Source organism: Papilio xuthus, unplaced genomic scaffold (genome assembly GCF_000836235.2).
Source record: "Papilio xuthus unplaced genomic scaffold, Pxut_1.1 DF828952.1, whole genome shotgun sequence".
NCBI lineage: Eukaryota > Metazoa > Arthropoda > Insecta > Lepidoptera > Papilionidae > Papilio > Papilio xuthus.
The window spans coordinates 6,379,912-6,400,420 of NW_013529697.1; the positions used below are offsets into that span (position 1 = coordinate 6,379,912).

The 20,509-nt window shown below is 32.3% G+C and overlaps 1 protein-coding gene across 2 annotated transcripts; it reads left to right on the plus strand.

Annotated features, from left to right (window-relative positions):
- The first annotated feature begins 6,946 nt into the window (after positions 1-6,946).
- Positions 6,947-18,493, plus strand: LOC106124614 (neurotrimin). Of its 2 annotated transcripts, none has more exons than XM_013321470.1 (7): positions 6,947-7,187; positions 13,424-13,522; positions 14,561-14,760; positions 15,657-15,867; positions 16,078-16,205; positions 17,527-17,695; positions 18,162-18,493. In XM_013321470.1, the coding sequence occupies exons 2-7, from the start codon at positions 13,450-13,452 to the stop codon at positions 18,287-18,289; spliced, it is 909 nt and encodes a 302-aa protein (XP_013176924.1). In that variant the 5' UTR covers positions 6,947-7,187; positions 13,424-13,449; the 3' UTR covers positions 18,290-18,493. The 2 variants fall into 2 exon arrangements, with proteins under 2 accessions (XP_013176924.1, XP_013176932.1); XM_013321478.1 differs by having other exon boundaries at positions 17,527-17,702; positions 18,162-18,211.
- The last annotated feature ends 2,016 nt before the right edge of the window (positions 18,494-20,509 follow it).

Genomic DNA, 20,509 nt, shown 5'->3' on the forward strand with positions numbered 1-20,509 from the left:
GCCTTAGTGTAGATTTGTTTCTCATAGTGATCCTGTGAATAAATCAAATAACCTCGTTTATGATTTAACCATGCGTGTGTGATCTGTTTATTTGCGAGACTGCTGTTTAGTTTGTAGTATATTGGTACAATCAGAGTCAATAATTCAACTGTGTTGTGTTTTACATGCTCATAAATAATTGGTTATACATATGTTCAGTTGTATGTAATTGACTAGAGTACATAACATAGTACTGTCTGTTACCTACAATTTTAATTAAATAATATGATTGCTATAAGGTCAAGGAGCGTCGGTGGCTCAGGGGTCAAACACTTGACTTGCAATCTGCAGGTGCTGGGTTCGAATCCCGCCATGTACCAATGTGTTTTTTTATTTCCGATTTCCATATATACATTTATCCGACGTTCTTACGGTGAAGGAAAACATCGTGATGCAACCTGCACATATCTGAGAAGAAATTCAAAGATATGTGTGAAGTCAACTAACCAGCACTTGACCAGCGTGGTTGATTATGGCCTAGTCACCCATGACTTAGGGTAGGCTCCGAGTCTCGGTGGGGACGTATAGTGAGCTGATGTTATATAAGGTCAAAGTAATAAAGTCGACAGTTTCATACTATGTTTTAGCTATTCTAAACTTAATATCAATTTGAGGCTCGTTCTTCATATGACAATTAACTACTTCCTCAGAAACTTTATAAAAGGAAACTTCTAGATAGACAAAAGTTTTATACAAGTATGCTTACATTTATGAAGAAAGTTGCTTCTTAAATTAATTCATATATTCTCAATTATTTTACCTCCTTGTGTCAAAAGTGTTCCTCTAAGAACAAGAATAACGGAATATTTGAAACACTGAAAAAAAAAATCATATCGAGGGACACAATGCTTTTTATTCTTTTAATATAATTGAAAAAAGCTTTTGCGCAAAATCGGTAAAAATATTTTTGAAAGATCAATAACATAAAACATCGACAAGGCAATCGTATCAACTTAATAATACAAAAATACATTAAGTTTAGTATACGAAAAAAATGTCATTTTTAAATTATTTCTGTCGCGATGTTGTCCGACATTTCTTCATAGCCACAAGTCCTTTTTGAAGATTTAGATTTCTGGAACATTCGAAACATTCTACAAAAGCCACAACAGAAAAGAGGTAGATATATTCGAGTAGACTTATTACCCTCACGAGTAAGATGTACGTGGCCAGAAAAGCTTGACAAATGATATTTGGGACGGAAACGTGAATGCTTTGGACGAAGTGTTCATCGCATTTTCTTTATGAAATAAAACTGTACGTTTTTAAGTTATAAAAAAAACAATATCGGTCAGAATACTGTTGGCTAATGCGAAATATTTCATTATATTAATTAGGATACTGGCCGCTATCCTGGCCATATTATTGGAGACAGGAGTTGCCCGCGACTCCTCCCAACCATGAAAGAATTTTTCAAATCGGCTGAGTAATTTCGGAGCCTATTCAATGCAAACAAAAAACAAACAAACGGTCAAATATCAACCATTATGATATTAATGTTACCTTGTTTTCATTGAGAAATAAATATTTTTAAAATACAAACTCTATGGAAATGGTATACAAATATAATGTGAATAAAAGTAAATAACAAATTATCCTACCACATAATTATTTATGTACATACTATTTTGTATATACAGAATGCCAATCTTCTAATAGTTGTTCATGAAAGAATAGAAATTGGACAAAAATACGGCAAATTCAAGTATATTTAATATTAACATCACGAAGTCCTTAACAAGATTAGGAGCCAGCGCTTTCAATAAACACGTAACGAGATTCAGTGTGTAAAATTGAAGATTTATCTCTTCATTCGTGACAAGGGACAAAGAGTAGGGTAACAAAAAAAATTCAAAGCCTTCCATTGAAATGCTCAAGTCCTTTACGTAGGGTAGTACTTTTTAAAGGAATCCTTTTTAATATTCTCTTAGAAATTCGTAAAGAGTGAGTACACATTCAGTGCGAGTGCTTTACTTTCCAGAAAGCCTTTGCTTTTTGTGTAAGCGAGTTGCTGGCTACTAATATCTGTTACAAAAAGTTATTATAAGGTATTTAAAGAAAGTAATGCGATTGATGTTTTTAATGACTCAAAAATAGGTAAAAAAAATATTATATAAAGGTTTTTCTTTTTAACTTACACTTATTTTAGAATAACTGTCTCCCGCGACTCTGAGAGCGCGAAGTTCAGAAGTAAGACAGTCTGGCGGATAAGTAGACTGTTCTACATGTGTGTTAAATTTCATCAAAATCTGTTGAGCCATTCCGGATTTTGCAATTGCGTATGTCTATGGGCAACGGTCATTTCGCTATTTCAGCGATTTCAGGTGACCGCTCGCTCGTTTGCCACCTAATGATATAAAAAAGATACCTTCAAACATCCATCGATCCATCCATATAAACTTTCGAATTAATAATATTAGTAAGAAATAGGATTCGTTTACACATTTTTTTATTATCCTATATTCAATGTGTCTGGTTCTATAAGGTAAGTTATTTTCTGCAAAAAATATATCGTTTGTTATTAATTACACGTCTAAATGTTGCGTCTTTCAATTAATTTATGATAGACGCGCACATAACTATTACAACTGAGGCTCAACAAGGATTACATTAGTTAAACTGATCCATTTAATAGATATATTTGGGATTACGTAAACTATTATCAATTATTACATGTTTAATAATTGCCTATTAAAATATATTATTATTATTATTTTTTATAACATATGGTGGCAAACGAGCGAGCGGCCACCTGAAATCGCTGAAATAGCGAAGTGACCGTTGCCCATAGACATACGTAATTGAATATGCGTTGCCTACCTTTAATCGACGGAGGAGAGGATGCACAGAAAGAAAAGATCATCCCTTTCCATGCATCCTCTCATCCGGAAAGTCCACTTCCCATCCTTTCCTTATAAAGAAAAGTATGGGAAGGGAAAGTGGACTAAATAAGGCCACCGGGACGCACACTCATCAGACGAAACGCGGAATTGCTTCCACTTCACGCCTGTCTTCTGTGTGGTCGTGGTATTTCACCAGGCGAACCGGGCCGATTCGTGCGAAGATGTTAAAGCGGACTCTACCACTGTTAAATTACAATATTAATTAGAATTTTAGAAGCAATATAAATGGTTACATTATGTTATCCTTCGTTTTCATTAACATCAGAACTATTGACAATTAATTTGCTAAATTCATTATTAAAATAATCAGATATCATATTCCACATATTAATCGAATACCAAACAACAACACTCAGAGAGAATACAATACGAAAAATGAAGCCAAACATTTAGATTGATAAAAATAAAATAAGTTTTATCTAAATTGTTGACATCGAGTCTTTTCTGTAAGTAGCAAAATTAATCCAAGAACAGACTTAGTCTTAGATTGGAGCTAATTAATTAATCAATTTAAAAGTTTAATTAGTTAATACAAGAAGATTTTGCAGACTTCGTAATCTTTTCGCCGGTTAAGATTCAATTTAATTTTTTTCATTAATTCTTCGTAAAATTTTATTACTAAATACTTTTATAATTGATTTCATCAAAACGTTCTTTTAAAACTTATGTTTGTTATATTCTCTTTGTTAATATTTCATTGTACGTGACCTGGAAAAACAATACATTTTTTTTTATTTTATGACACAAATATATAAATAACAAGATATACAAGAAAAAACAGTAAAAGTAAGGATTCCATTAATTACGATTCTGGACCACTTTTTTCACCTCTTTACATATACGTACGTGTCCGATACTAATAATCCATATCGCCTTTCTTTAGTACGTCATTAGACTATTCAACCACTATCACAAATATTTCAACAAAAATTTACCTCATAATTTCCTCTTCAATCATTCTTTGGATAAAACACTGAAGCATATCAATGAAAGCCACCTCCTTCTATTTAAGGTAAATCTATGTCTAATTAAATAATCGCTTCTTTGTATCTTGGAGCAGGCAAGTAAACAAGCTACACGTAGCTCTGTCGTTACAGAACTAACGAGCCATGTACAGTGGGAAGCCTTTTCTATGCCTTTCCGTATTTCAACGAACTAATTGAGTTTGTAACATGCGAAAACTGGGTCATTATAAGTTGCCTGATTTTTTAAATACTAAGCTAATAATGATAATAGGTAGTAAATCAATTTTATTTGAGATTCAATGCAAAAAAAAAACTTATACTATTTTTTAATTACTTATTGTAAAGCCAAGATCTCTATTAATTTGTAACACAAGAAATCAATTTCCTATTTCTTCAAATCCTATAGGACACAGCCTTCCGGAGAGAACGTTTTAGTGTAATAATAAAACATATTTTAAAGTACATATAACATCTACATTGTTATTTTCAATAGCAATTTAGCAAATTAGGCAATTCCATCATCGTAAATCACTGTCTTTAGAAATAGGATATTCGACAGCATAAAAATGGTGGGTTTGAGTGGGTCTACACTTAAGCTATATATTATGAGAGGTGTCAGTGCATGTTGTTCGCATCGCTCGCACGATAGTGTCACTTTGCAATAGTATATGGTAATCATAGTTCGGTACAAGACAGCCATTCGGTGCAGAACAGGGCCCCATTTGTTACAAGCGACATTATCACTGGGTCACCCCCCTAATTTTAACGTCATTTGTCAAGACTATTCAAATTTCTTAACAGTTTTAAAATTTACGTCAAGTAACATTTATTAATAAAGCGGCGTTTGGGGGTCAATTTAGCAGAATCTTGGTTTTGATTTTTAGTAAGTAATTTACGTTTAAGGTCAACCTGATCACTAAACTGTTCCTGAAATTTGCTATTTTGTAATTCACTAGCAATTGCAAAAGTATTAATGTTTGATAATTCACGAAATTTATTACAACCTTGTTAAAACATAACCACCATTTAAAGAATAAAACTTTTGAAACATGTTCATTGCCACCAATTTTTTCTTCGTATCTGCGTGAAAATTGTAGTTGCATTGATCGTGTTAAATGAAGACATATTCCTTGTAATTTATAATCTATTTTACTTTCTACATTGAACCATTTACAAAATCTATAAAAATAATATTGAACCGAAAAATATATTTTTAAACATTAAAAATTCTCATTTTAATCGGGCAGCGGAATAGTAATCACGATATTAATTGCCACGCTTAATAAAAGAAAGGAAAGTACTACGGTTTGATAGATTCTTTTGTTATTCAAGAATATTAAAATCGCCCGCAGTATGGTTGCCGACATTCTTATATTTTCAATTCAAAGTAAAGTTGCTGTAAGTAAGTACTGTACGAAAGAACCTAGCAATTCTTACAATAAGATATTGAAAAGGAAAAAAGAGAAAATGAAAAAGATATTTTTTTTTATTTTCAACTTTTTTTTTTAAAACACCGTGTAATGTTTATGATATGGTAGAGTATTTACCTACTTTTAACATATTTTTTTAATAATTTTCGATTTCAACATTAGAAAATGGAATCTAGGGTAAGCTAACAATTTACTTATTGCGATGCAGTCGATGTTAGCCTGAAATTAGGTAACAAATAGGGTTGCTCTAATAAGATAGTCATCGATATATCGATATCGATATTCTGTTTGAAATGGCAAGATTTATCACACAAAATTTAAAGTAAATTAATAAAACAATTAAATTAGATTCTGACTAGTATTAGCATGATTGCTATTTTTTTTTAGTTCAAAACTAAAATGCTATTTATAACGCCACTTAATTATTAATACAACACTGTGAGAAAGCTTCTTGTTTACTAATTGTGGTCGAGTCTATCCCTACCGACCTTATTGTTTCGCGTTGTAGAGATAACGAATTTCCTCGTTCATAATTTTGGCAGAACTTTGTATATTTTCGGACCCCTACTCATATTTATTACGTACCAAATTAGGTCAATATACCAACTTTTTATCACATGCAAGGTGTGTTATATTCTATTATATATATTCCAAATTTTAAACCATGCACATATGTGTTTATTTTCTAATGTCGAACTTACCCTTTGTTGTTTATTTTATGACACATGCAGGGATGATAAGAAAAAGACTGAAAAAAGTACTGATATAATGACGTAGAAAATGTCTAAAAAGAGGAAATTCTAAATAGACGGCTGATATAAATGTGTGGAGTAGTACATACAGAGCCTATTCTATCACCCTATAATATGACTTACGAACTTATTTTTTTTTAATATTTTTAGTTTTGTCGCATCGTTAGTAGGTTTCTACAGTTTAATGGCACGCCCTGGCCTTGTAGAATCTCTAGGGAGAGGAGTAATGCTACGTGACACGTTTTTACTCTTGAAATATTCGCACTATTAATTCACGTAAGCAAAATTAAAATTCCAACGATATGAATTACTTTCTTTAATCACGTTTAATTAGCGACATTATTAATTTTTACTTAGAAAATATTTCAAACTACGGAAATAAAACTACTGAAAAAAAATTATAAGCTTTTATTAATAATTAAAAAATTGAATTGTTAGGATATCATCTTTTATTAGAACTTTATTTGTTTTTCCAACATTTTGTCACAATTCGTTCATTATGATTAAATGTATTTGGTCGTTTTAATACTTAAATTTTGTATCGTTACCGTAGAAAAAAAAAATAAAACAAGAACAACTGAAAATTCTCACTGTGTTAAAAAGATAAACGAAATGTGAAGAGATTAGTCAGCTGGTGAATTAGCCAGAAAACAAGAGAACTCCATTTCAATTCTGTTTTCTTTGTAAATATTTTCGGAGCAAGTGAATCCCTAGCGACCGTTTCATACTTTCGGCGGGTCCGCGGTTTTGCAATTTAGTTGGGAGCTGGGAGCGAGAAAAATGTGCGGTTTAAGGAACGAACGTCGTGTGAGGCGTAGCGCTTGCGCGCGGGGAAACGCGGTGTGGGAGGTACACAGACCCCGCAGTACTTGCCTTCGCGCCACGGCTGGCCCGCGTCACCGCGCGATCAAACACACCCCACTCTCCCCTTCTGTCAAATAATAATTAATTGATTTATACACTACAAACATTACTTAAGTTTAAAGTGAGAGTAAATTGCTTATTCAAATTTTTGCGAAACAAACTTTTACATCAATGTTTTTATTTCGCGCTTCTTCTATCGTGACAAGAAACAAGTTTGTTTTCTTTAGTGTTTAGGTAAGTAGAGAAGTTGTAATAAAATAAATTAGCAATCATTGCATTTCTGTTATAACTAAAAAAGAATATTTTAGATATTATTAATATATGAACTTTTAAAACTGTTTAATGTTTTTTTTTTCAATACATTTATTTTTTGCATTTCTCGAGGAATGTTTAATAACTATGTAGTTTGTCGTCTATATTTTAAAACTAGTTACTTAAAGTAAGATGGTTTTTTATTTAGAGCTTTTGTAATCAAGATCTTCCCTAATTATAACCCGAATGACAAACAGGTAATTGTTTTTCGCGCGTAATCTTTTTTTAAATTTTTATGTATGTGTATTTGTATGTATGTTAATTACATTGTCACGCCCCGGAGCCTAAACGACTGAACCGATTTTGAAGGGAGCGTAATTAGATTTGTTTTCTTCCTCGGAGTGGCATAGAGTATATTACATCGGCACAGAACATATGTCATGAAGGAAGTGAAATCCTAAATTAGTGATGAAAATCGAGTTCGAATCTCACTCGTCACAACTTTTTTACGTAGCTAAATCAATTTTTGTAAGAAATAAAACTGTGCACGAGACATTTGTATAACGTCAGAATTTATTTCGTTTAAATAAAAAAATCTTTCTTTAAAAAATCAGCCAACAGATGGCGCTGTTTCTTTAATTGTTTTTTAATTGAGGTTAGGTTTTTGAAAAAAGTTATTATATTGACAAACTTTTTACGAATTTATAAATAACAAAATTATAATGTTTGATATATACCTAATATTTAAAAGGTCATCTCCATTAATAACATTGAACGAAGAAGTGTAATGTGCAATGTCACCGTAGGGCAAATGTGCCTAATGGGTTCTGCTTTATTTAAAATATGCGACGAAATTTCCATCAATATTGTACGTCACTACGCAAGACAATTACAAATACAATATCAATTTGTCCAGCCTCCTACACAAAGTTACATTCTACTACCAATATTGGTAATGGAAAAGTTAATAATATGACCGACAATAGCTTTCAATATGTCATATGTTTGCCAGGTATTTATTCCTATACAGTTTGACACATTTTATCGAATACCGTTATCGCTTACCGAATGTCAGTTTGGTTACACGAATCCTCTTTTCACCTTTCTTTTGTTTCGCTTAACAATTACTACACAAATTTTTATTTTTTTCTTCCTAACGTCGATGTAACATCTTGTCCCGACTTACGTATTTTTAATCTAATATCTTCTTCTCAGCCATGAGACGCCCACTGCTGGGCATAGGCCTCCCCCAAAGGTCTCCACGATGACCGGTCTTGTGCCACCCGCATCCATGACGGTCCCGCAACCTTGACCAGGTCATCGCTCCATCTAACAACTATTTGATTGAACTATTTGAATCAGTGGTTAGTCAATCCGATAAGAAAACACTGGAGGCGTCTTGTTAATTGGACGACTGACTAGTGTCTGTCGATTTGCTACAACATAGATGGACATGTGACTCCCAGCGGTTAACCAAATAATCTAATCGTAGATTGTGGGATGGCGTCTCAATTTAAACACAAGACAATAGTCAAACGAATAATTCGAAAATTTTAGAAATTATTGTCAGCTTATTCATGTCCTAAAATACGGAGCCAATCCAAGTGAAGGTCGACTAGGCCTTACTCAATGATCCTAGCCAGTGCAAAATGATTGACTTCATATCTTTGAAATAAAGTTAGATAATTTTGTTTAACTTTAACTCTACATTCAACATGATGTCCGACTATCTACGCATAGAACTATAATGGATAAATACATGTAAAAAGTATCAAAACTCATAATCCGCTTACAGTTCATCATTTTGTTGGAATAGAATAAATATTTCATGTTGACCCGTCTTGTCCCTTTTGTGTAGTTAGAAGAGCCGTTTATAACGTGAAGCACAAAGGATATTTGTTTTGGCTGCTTACGTATGAATTTAAGTAAATAGAGTTTGGTTACATACAAATATCTGTCTTTCAAAATCACACCGACCTGTATGTTATTCATAGATACAATTATACTGAGGAAATCAGCGGCTGGGTCATTTTTTATAATATGGTTTCTCTTGTTTCATTATTATTTACTCCCATTTGATTATTAAAGTATTTAAGGGTTCGAGAAAAGCGGTTTTTAAGTCAATTATTTTTTAATTTAAAACAAAATGCAAATATTGAAATTTTAAAGTGTCGAGTAAAAAATATAATTTAGAAAGCAAAATGTATGTCGTAGACAAATATCCTGGCTTAAGAACCTACGCCAGTGGTTCGGAAAGAGTATCCGTTCGCTTTAGAGAGCCGCGGTGTCAAGTTGTAATGGTACTTTAAAAAGAAGAAGACAACGTGATGACGGAATATTAAATCTTTAATTAGTGTAAACTTGAAATATTACTTTAGCATCGTTGATTTTACTAAATTGATGCATTGAACATTTACCTGATTTAGTACATATGATATTCCATTACGAAACATTTAGCGACTGAACATATATTTTAATTAAATTGTAACATAATATCCAAACACGTTACGTATCCCAGTTGAGCGTCGCATTAAACGTATCAGGTAAATTCTGGTGTTTTGTTCCATTAGCCTAATTGAATCATACACGTTCAGACACGGTATGTAAAGCGATGTGTGACAATGTTTTTGTATTTTAGTCATGCATAAATAACCTTCAAATTATTTCTTTGTTGACGAAACTTTCTATTGCAATAACTCATTGATTTTGTCTTTAATTCTCTAATAAAAAAAACACTTTGATTTAGAGATGTATTTCTGTAGTGACAACTCACATTTCGGTCTTGGTTCAAAAAAATAAAAATTAAAGATATTTTGCAAGTACCGAAACGTAAATATAATATGTAATGGTGCCCATACTATTGATACAATTTTATAATGATTTCAGGGCTGTACAACTTACTCTTGGTTACTTGCAAATTACAATTTTATAGTATTATTTATTGCAAATAAAAATTGAGCTGTCAATGTGCTCGAAGCGTTTCTTCAAAACAATTGAAGTACGAGAATGCTTTAAGATTATTTTGATAGTTTTGTTGTGTGATATTTATTTCACACAACGGCTTATAATTCTAAAGCTCAAAAGCCGATTGTGCGGCAGTATACTTGTACGCACCTGGATTTTGTTGTTCTGAAGTGTATTTATATTTTAGTAAGGTAATGTTTTAGTCAAAGGTCAATAGTTTTATTATAGAATAACAAACATTCATCATCCATAAAATTTATCTTAACAATACGATAGAAAAATAATGTAATTTTCAACAGCTAACAATTCAACTTAATATTTACATAACACAAAAGTTCCTTGTTATGTTTGTGGTAATAATATGCGAAAACACCGAATCATACATCTTATTCAACCATGTTTTCATAACAAAAGAAGTCTTGGCTTTAGCTCAAATATTTCATAAGAATAAATAATAATTTGGAAGTAGCCATGAGAACAATTGGCTCCAATATAAGTAACCGTTTCATTCTGCTGATCATTTTGTCGACGGGCTTCCTGAAATAAATTGGAATATTCCTTTGTTATTCCCATTTGTCGAGCTAAGAAACAGCTGACCTTTGAACGAAAGTACATTTGATTTTTCTTTAAAATAATATACTACAAGTTTAATAAGGCTTTATTTTATTTATTAGTGAATCGCTGAGGCAAATTAAAGATATCGATAACTAAGTAAGAAAACATCTACGCCCGGTATAGTCATCCGCAACATTAGAGAAGGTGCAGATGCGTGGCTGGTGTTTAAATATTTAAATAATTCGAGAATTTACATCTATTTTTTTAATCTTCCCGAGACGCAATAAGGTGATCATGTCAACTAGAGATATCTTATTGTACCATTATGTCCGGTATTGTAAATTGAATAAAAGCCAGACACGGAGAGCTCTGGTAACCCCGAACTCATTCTGTCAAACGACCGACAATGGCCTCGATTGTTATAAAGCGATGAATTATTCGTATGCGGCGGCAGATTGAACATTGTACTAAAAATTATTTTATTAATTTGTCAACCTTATGGATAGGGAATTAACGTTTCACGCTGAAATTGTAATGAAGTATAAATTTCAAAAGCCACTTTTGGCTTCCGTAAAGTCAATATTATCTTTGTTATCGTCGTTTAAACGGATGATCGTCTAGGATTCTTTTTACAAGAAAAGCAGAAGAAAAAACGAAGACCAAGATTGCGAAGGTGTTAATTAAAAAATAACAGTTTTATCAGCGTATACTTCAACAACAATACAACTCACACCCGTAACCGGGCGGGGTAGACAGAGATCACGGAATTCCGTTTGTCGCAGGCCTTACACAGCATTCTCGCTTTTTCTACATTCATACATTTTTCATACATACAGTTCAGGTTTGATTCAACACATTGTACGTGTTTTTTTTATGTGATCTTTTACATACCTAAGTAAAGTTGTCTAGCCCTTAAATATAATTGATAAAGATGAGTAAAACAATACTTTTACAGTAATACTATTATTCCAAGTATAAAAAATAAATTCCAGCTTGATACATTCACGCGTTTTTGAGAAAAAGGGTTTTAACAGACAGGCATAAGGGTTCCGTTTTTTTCCTATGAGGTACGGAACCCTAAAAAAGATAAACAAAGCCGTTTTTAACACATTTTATGTCTATTTTATTTTCGCATAATTCGCTTTTACAACAATGAAGGTTATGGTTAAAGACTGGCAAACTTTAATAATTAATTTTAGTAGTTACAACTTTTTGCGATGACTGTTAGAACTTAGTTTTAACGAACATATCACTTTTTATCAGCATAACATTCGTTTCTAACTTTGTAGGGTAAATAATTAGTTTTGACCGACCCACAACTGTTTCAAGTTATGAAAATTATTTGGCAAAATATCGAGAGATTATATAACTTGCATTTTTTTTAATCTTAAGGTGGCAAACGAGCGAACGGCGAACTGAAATCACTAAAATAGCGAAGTGACCATTGCTCATAGACATATGCAATTGCATATGCATTGCCTACCTTTAATCGACGGAGGAGTGGATGCACAGAAAGAAAATATTTTCCCTTCCCATACATCCTCTCATCCGGAAAGTCCACTTCCACTTCCCATCCCTTCCTTATAAGAAAAAGGGTGGAAAGGGAAAAAAGAATAAATTAGGCCTCCGGGACGCACACTCATCAGACGAAACGCAGAATAACTTCCACTTCACGCCTGTCTTCTGTTTGGTCGTGGTATTTCACCGGGCGAACCGGGCCAATTCGTGCGAAGATGTTAAAGCGGGCTCTACCACTGTTAAAGTTCTAAGCTAATATATAGCTATTTGATCGTTGATAATATCAGCTATTTGATCGTTGAAATTTGTGTACTTATCGTTTGTACAAAAATGTACAAATAAAATACTTCCGAAGGGTAAACATTTCATATAAATTTCTGTCGGAAGAATGATCCGGAAATCCGATAATACAAAAATCCGTGATATATTTTTTGTGCACGCTTTATATCAAATATTATCTTTAATCCATGCTTAATATATTATCTTTGATGTGTCTTAAATTACGGTCGAAGTGAAAAAAAAAAAAACTTTTTATACCCTATTTTTGTACTTTGTGCCTACGTAAATAGACTTATAATCCGCTATCAAAATATACCGTAACACGCAACGCTTTAACTTTATTTGCTAAGATGTCAACTCGTCGCGTGGTTACCGACAATAACAAATAATTGAATAACCTTATCATTTTACGGTGACGTCATTAAGTTACAAAGCTGGAGTGTTATAATTATCATCATAATATTCGCCTTCAAAATTACGATAAACATTTCGTGTTCATTTAAAATAAATCCGTTTCATTCACGAATCTATTGATAAAACAAATGAAAGTAAATAATGAAAATATTCCTTTCTTCGTTCCATTTTTAAGTATAAATTAATTATGTAAGCAAAGATTTGAATCTAATTATAAAGTGGCAGGCTAACTTTAAGCCTTTAAAACTCGAGGCTTGCCAAAAGTGCTTTTCGTTACAGCTGTTCTCAAGAACCATTTATAAAAAAACTGACAGGGCATTGATGACATTTTAATAGTAGCTAAAACATATTTTTGGCGTTTATGCGAATAACATATTTTTATAGATTTAATCTAGCTTCTTAATAATATTTTTCAGACTTTATGGTGTCAAATGGTTTTTATTGAAAAAGTTTTTATACGTATTATTAAACGTTTTTACCGTTTGCAGCATCGACTTCAATTTTTTTCTAAATAATGGGTCAAGGCGTCAGCGGTGTGAAGACTACAATATGGCTTTATTTTCTCCATGGATTTGTGATTTTTACTGGTAAGATATACTATTATAACCTTCTTTATATTGTTAAGAAGAAAATCCGAAAATGAGCCGGTGTATTGACTCAACAATAGCCTTACTAAAATGTCGACGTTTATGTCCCCTCACATTCATTCTGACACCAGACTTTGGAACGAAAGCACGTCATTCGCACCAAATAATTCTATCTAATACTGTCTAGGTAATAGAGTGTACTAGACTAACGAAATAACTTAAAAACTCTTTTAGAAAAAATATTACTTTTAAGAGAAATCTTTTCGAGTTCAATTCTAATTATACATGCCTACAGCTTCAATTGGATATTAGAGTAACATGTATAACTTAAATAAAATTATTAAAGTAAAGTTGTTTTAAACATAAACCAAAGGTATTAAGTGCACAACGAATAAGGATACATTTTGTAACTCTCGACTTGCTAAAAAGTCTGAACAGCTCATCCTTTTGTCCGCTTAAGAGGGTAATGTCTGGAATATAAAATTTAAAAATGAAGTTATCAAACAATATGACAAGGAAAGCTCTCGTGGAAAATTATGTTTAGTTTGCAAGGAGCAAATTTTTTTAATAAAACAAGTTTAAAATTACAACTTGGACACTAAAATGCTGCTTTAGTTCAATAGGTTTATTGACAAAGCAATTGAATAAATTTAGTTTTATAAAAATAAATGTTACTTGGCTGTATAACGTATAACAGTTTAAAATCACATAAGTGCTTTCTTCTATGAACATAATGCTCTGAAAGTAAGCCTCTTACGGCATCTTAGGCAAACAATTGTTTACTCGTACGAAGTTGACTTCCAGAGTAAAAGAATAGTATATTTAGTAACAACCATTTCCTAACACACACATCTATTATAAAAGTATTTTATTTAACCAAACCTCCTGACAAATTCAACACCATGTATATAAAATAATACTTTATTACAAAACAGACTTTCTAGAAACTAGTTTTGTTAAAAATCAATTAACTCGAGAGTAATCGTTGAATTAGTTTAAGAAAAAAACTGTTTAATTGTAATTTATTTCATCTGACAGCTGATTCCGGAACTGAATCACCTTCAGATACATCAACTATGGACATTTCTTCGAGAAGATTCCGTGCTGAATTCCTACAAGAATGGCACGAAGCAGCAGACGCACCATACTTCGATCCAAACACACCTCGTAATATTACAGGGCTGGTTGGCCACCCAGTACGTTTGTTGTGCAGAGTTAAAAATTTACAAAACAGAACTGTGAGTATCCTTTAAAATTTATTAAAATAATCGAATAGCATTTTAGGTGTAAACTTCAAAATTTTTATGTTTTGAAATATATTGTAAATATATTAAGATTATACAAATAAATGGGGTCCTAAGTATGTATAGAAACCGTTCCATCGCCTGCGAAATTGTTTGATTGTAAAAGGTTTTCATTCTAAAATTATTGTTTGATAAATATTGTACTCGTTTAGTAAATAATTTGATCACTATTTTGTAATTAAAAGAAATTTGATTTTGGAATTTCATCGTTTATTAAAATCGAATTTTGCAAGAATTCATTTTGGTGCGCAGTATTTCACAGGCCATTGAAATTAAAGCGTCTTCAGAGCTGCTAAATGGTCCAGTTCGTTAGTTAAGTGCTCCTTGGTACAGACAGCAATTACACTTCGAGCAAAGCAGGCTGAGTAATATTGTATCTCTTAATTTTGTTTTTGCCGAGCGATGAGCGTGTCTCTTTAGTTTCGTTCGCACTTAAATAGATAAATGGCCCCTTATTTTACTCTTGACATAATTAAGGAATTGCCGTTTTATTTTTGTGTTTACGTTAAAAGATGTCGCGCTTAATTATCGTTAATTAAATTCATGAGTAAGGTCTAATTGACTACGTTCTTGTTGCCTAATTTGTTTGATTTTTGTTAAATAAATAATAAACAAAACTCCTTTATTTAAAACCATTAAAATGATAAATAGTCGTATAAGAGTAGTATCTTTAAACGACTTTATGGTAATAAAATCTTCAATCAGTTTGTAATTAAAAATTTAAAAGTAATATTGTTAATGAGTAAGTTCCAGGAAATATACTAAAATGAATAAATAATTTTATTGTAATTATTTCCAACGCTTTGTTATATTTTATTATCTATTACCAGGTATCATGGGTACGTCACCGTGACATCCATTTACTAACAGTTGGCCGTTATACGTATACATCAGACCAGAGGTTCGAGGCACAACACAAACCACGCTCCGAGGAATGGGCGTTGCGTATTCGAAGTCCGCAGCGACGTGACTCGGGACAATATGAATGTCAGATCTCCACTACTCCTCCTATAGGACATGCTGTGTTCCTCAATATTGTAGGTAAGAAACAAGTAAACCCTGAACATTTTAAGGCATTCGTATTACGATTTGGAGTAGCACATAACTAGAATTTTACGGGGGATTTTTGTCTCAAGAGCATATAGAACTATTCAGAAGTAAGTCTAAGCCGCCCGATGAGATCGGCAGCAAAAGTTTTTTTTATTTAAGTAATTTATAAAATTTTATAATATTTTTATTTCTTCGGTTTAGAACCAGAAACGGTGATATCAAGTGGCGCAGAACTCTTCATCCAAGCGGGCTCAACGATCAACCTCACTTGCATAGTGAAACATACTCCCGAGCCACCCACATCTATTACGTGGACACACGGGGAGCAGGTAAATTAAACAGCAATCTATTTTAACTAGGCCAACATTTATACCTAGATTCATGCAGGTCAACCCACGCCGGTGTATTATAAGCTTATCAAAACATTCTGATTAAAAAATGAGTGAAAACCTACGAAAAAAACCGTCGCTTTAATTCAGAATTCTGTTACATTTTAACTTTTATTTTTTAAGAAATTTATATATTCACTTTTAAATAGTTCGATTCGTAAATTTGTATTTTAATTTAACAATATTAAGTGACGTATTTCTAATTAATGTAAGAAAATTAATTAAAAAAGTTACTCTTCGATAGGCAAGTTATCATAGACATGTCTCTTCATCAATAATATTTGATTAAAAAATACGACATATCTACTTATCAGATTGTTAATGTTCGACCTCCCAACGTCTGTTATACTAAGATAATTGTGCTTTAGCGATTTGTTTGAAACACGTGGTAAGCGTCTGTAAGGGACAGTTGCCTTACACCTAAATAAATAATAATTGCAAAGAAATAGAGCTATTATGTTTTTCGCTTACCGTAGGCTTTAATACCAATAAAGTATATCCTTGATATAATAATATGTTTTAAAATTGACTGAAATTCGACTCGGAAATCCACGGTTAGAGATTTGAGGATAGAATAATATTGCGACTTAAATTACAATAAAACAAAAGAATTTAAATTTCAAACATTTCTTAAAAACAAATGCTATCCTACAAGTACATTAGCTACACGTATGAAGGAGTGAAAAACACGATACATTGTAAATGTCCGGAAAAACTGGAAAGTATCCTGCGACCATTAGCGAAACAATGAAATGAAGCCAGAAGATTCACGTATCTTGGCTACGATGCGGCAAACTGCAGCTGTACGAATAAACTTTATAACATATCTAAAATGACAAATATACTTCGTGTTGTGGTGAAACACAAAATGTATGAAATATAAGTTCCAAATTCTGGAAATCGTACCAGATGTTAGCATGGCTTGGTTATTTTTGACAAGAAACATAGTCTTTTTGGTCAGTGTTTTAAAGATGTTATCATCAGCTCACTAAACGTCCCCACCGAGAGGCTCGAAGCCTACCCTAAGTTAGGGGTGATTATCAATTGTCAACCACGCTGACCAAGTGCGGGTTGGTTGACTTTACACATATCTTTGAATTTATTCTCAGATATGTGCAGGTTGCAGCACGATGATTTCCTTCTTCGATGTTCTCAAAAATACTATAATAAAAAAACGAAAAAAAGAAAACAAGATATATAAATAAGAAAATACTGAATTTCTAACAATAAAGTAACATTTTTTTTCTTGTAATTATTTTAGGTTATAAATTTTGACTCAGCACGAGGTGGTATTTCGTTGGTAACTGAAAAAGGCTTACGCAGCACTAGTCGCCTCCTTGTACAACAAGCCAGGGGCGCAGACGCCGGCGTCTACACATGCGGTCCTAACAACGCACCGCCGGCTTCTACCAGAGTCCATGTTCTCTCCGGTAAGAGGTCAATATTAATATTTAATTGTTTTATTTTTTACTAGCCAAAGCCTCGTTTTTAGGATTCCGTACCTCATAGGAAAAAAACGGAACCCTTATAGGATCACTTTTTTTTCCGTCCGTTCGTCTGTCAACAGCCTTTTTGTTCAAATAGACTGAATATATCCTAGGTTATATATTGAAAGTAATGACACTGGTATGGCTAAATGTTTTTTTTTATTATTTGGAGCATTCTTAAATATTATAAGACTTAAAACTGATATTCATGAGTTCCTAAATATTCTGTTTTCATCAAAAACTCCATTCGCGAATGTAATTCATTGAACTGAGTTTATTTAACTTGTAATGTGTAAATGATCTTTTATAAAATCATAAAACTTTCTCATTCGTAGCTAAATCATATTATTTTCATTCAAAATACAAACTTTACAACTATTCTTAACATAAAATAAATGTTTCTTTTTAGGTGAACACCCGGCCGCCATGCAACAGAGCTCAGCGAAATGTTCAGTGGATAAAACTATTCTAATATTCTATCTATCGTCGACGCTATATATTATAGGGCCATTCAACGTTTTGCGATTTGGCACTTGAGTTACTATCTAAATCTCTATAGACTTGGCATTTGTCCACGTTGAGTGTTTTGTTGGAATGTCGATCGATCATTTCTATATAAATAATGATGCCATTTACGATACAGTTAAGAAAAGTTATGACCGCAATTTGATGTGTATTTGTAAAATGTGAGATTCATTGTGTAGTTTAATTCTAAGCATAAATATATTAAACTGATGTAAAAACGGCTGAACGCTCACGTATATGCGTCTGCGAAATAATACCAGTACCACTCATTCTGATGAAGGGCCCCCGATTGGCTCGAAACTAGTCGGTGCCGCTACCAGACGAATATACGTGAGTGTTCAGCCGTTTTTATATCAGTTTTGTATAATGTCTCACGAAAGTTTAAATAGTTTAACATAAAGATATTGTAAAATACCTAATATTCTTAATAAGTATTTAAAATGTTTAGAAAATGTAGATAACTTTTAACTAACCTATACGAAGAATGCAAACAATTTTATTTTGAAATGTAAATTATATGAACCAATTTATAATACCTTTAAAACAAATTAATTTGTAAATTAAGTGGGGACAATGTACAAAAAAACAATAGTTAATTAATTGAAAAATTTATTTAAGAAATATAACAAATTATAAATAAAGATTATGAAAATGTTATTTGTTTAAAATTGTGAAGTTTATAATAAAATAAACCAAAATAATTATCGTGTTTGTTTCATTTTCTTTGTAACCTAAAGATCTAATATTTCAGTAAGTAGTAACTCTATAATTAGTAGACTGAAATGACAGCCCTATCTAGACGACGGAAACCTAGTCCGCCGACCTCGTATACAGTGGTATAAAGATAAGACCATAATAAGTTTACCAGTCTAAAAAATCATATCTCCTTTTAATCAAATTCACACATAATCTGTCATTTTCTATTCGATGTAGATAAAAAAGTACAAAACAAACTTTACAAAGCAATGCGTCTTACTTCCTTAAACAGCTATGAATATTTCATGGCGCGGCGTCGCGGTGTTTGGGCAATGGTCAAGTGAAAATGTTTGGCGTATGATTTACTGGAGGAAAAATGTTCGTGTCCATAAAATATTTCTCAACTTGCGAGCACTTTATGAATACAAACGTGTTATTTAACGCTACCATATGTACAAGATAAGAAAATGGTTAAACTAAGAACAAGCTACTGTTATAAAGGAAAAGTTATAATGCTTGACTACGCGATTAATAACATTATATCTTACATATAAAATTCTCGTGTCACAATATTTGTTCCCATACTCCTCCGAAACGGCTTGACCGATTCTATTGAAATTTTGTGACCATATTGAGTAGGTCTGAGAATCGGCCAACATCTATTTTTGATCCCGCGCGGACGGAGTCGCGGGCGACAGCTAGTTTCTTAATATAAATAGCTATATGACTACACTTTAATAATGTCTCTACTAAAATGGTGATTGAGAGGCTGTGGTTCATCGAAATTATTTTACCCGAAATCATTTACTTTACATGAATATATGTAAAATATCTAAATATAGCTTACTAGCTGTAACTGACGACACCGTCCGTGCGAAATTAAAAAAAAATAATAATAAGTAGCCTATGTGTCCTTCCAGACTACGTTACCTAACTACATCTAAGTTATGACATGTGTACATCAGTACCAAATTTCAACAAGATCCGTTGACCCGTACCGGAGATACCTTCTATCAAACATCTATCCATTCATCCATCTCTACTTTACTTTTTATACTTTTTATACATTAGATTAGATTAGATTAGATTAGATTAGATTAGATTAGATTAGATTAGATTAGATTAGATTAGATTAGATTAGATTAGATTAGATTAGATTAGATTAGATTAGATTAGATTAGATTAGATTAGTTTAGATTAGATTAGATTAGATTAGATTAGATTAGATTAGATTAGATTAGATTAGATTAGATTAGATGGGATGAGACGAGATTAGATGAGTTGATATGAGATGAGATGAGGTGAGGTGTGATAGATGAGGTGAGATGAGGTGAGGTGTGATGAGATGAGTTGATATGAGATGAGATGAGACGAGATTAGATGAGATTGGATTAGATTAGATTAGATTAGATTAGATGAGATTAGATTAGATTAGATCAGATTAGATTAGATTAGATTAGATCAGATCAGATCAGATCAGATCAGATCAGATCAGATCAGATCAGATCAGATCAGATCAGATCAGATCAGATCAGA

Excerpts from the sequence above, each read along its gene's own strand:
- LOC106124614 (XM_013321470.1), top strand. The coding sequence starts at position 13,450 with ATGGGTCAAGGCGTCAGCGGTGTGAAGACTACAATATGGCTTTATTTT. Across the intron at positions 14,761-15,656 it reads AAAATTTACAAAACAGAACT|GTATCATGGGTACGTCACCG; the intron begins GTGAGTATCCTT and ends ATCTATTACCAG. Across the intron at positions 16,206-17,526 it reads CGTGGACACACGGGGAGCAG|GTTATAAATTTTGACTCAGC; the intron begins GTAAATTAAACA and ends TAATTATTTTAG.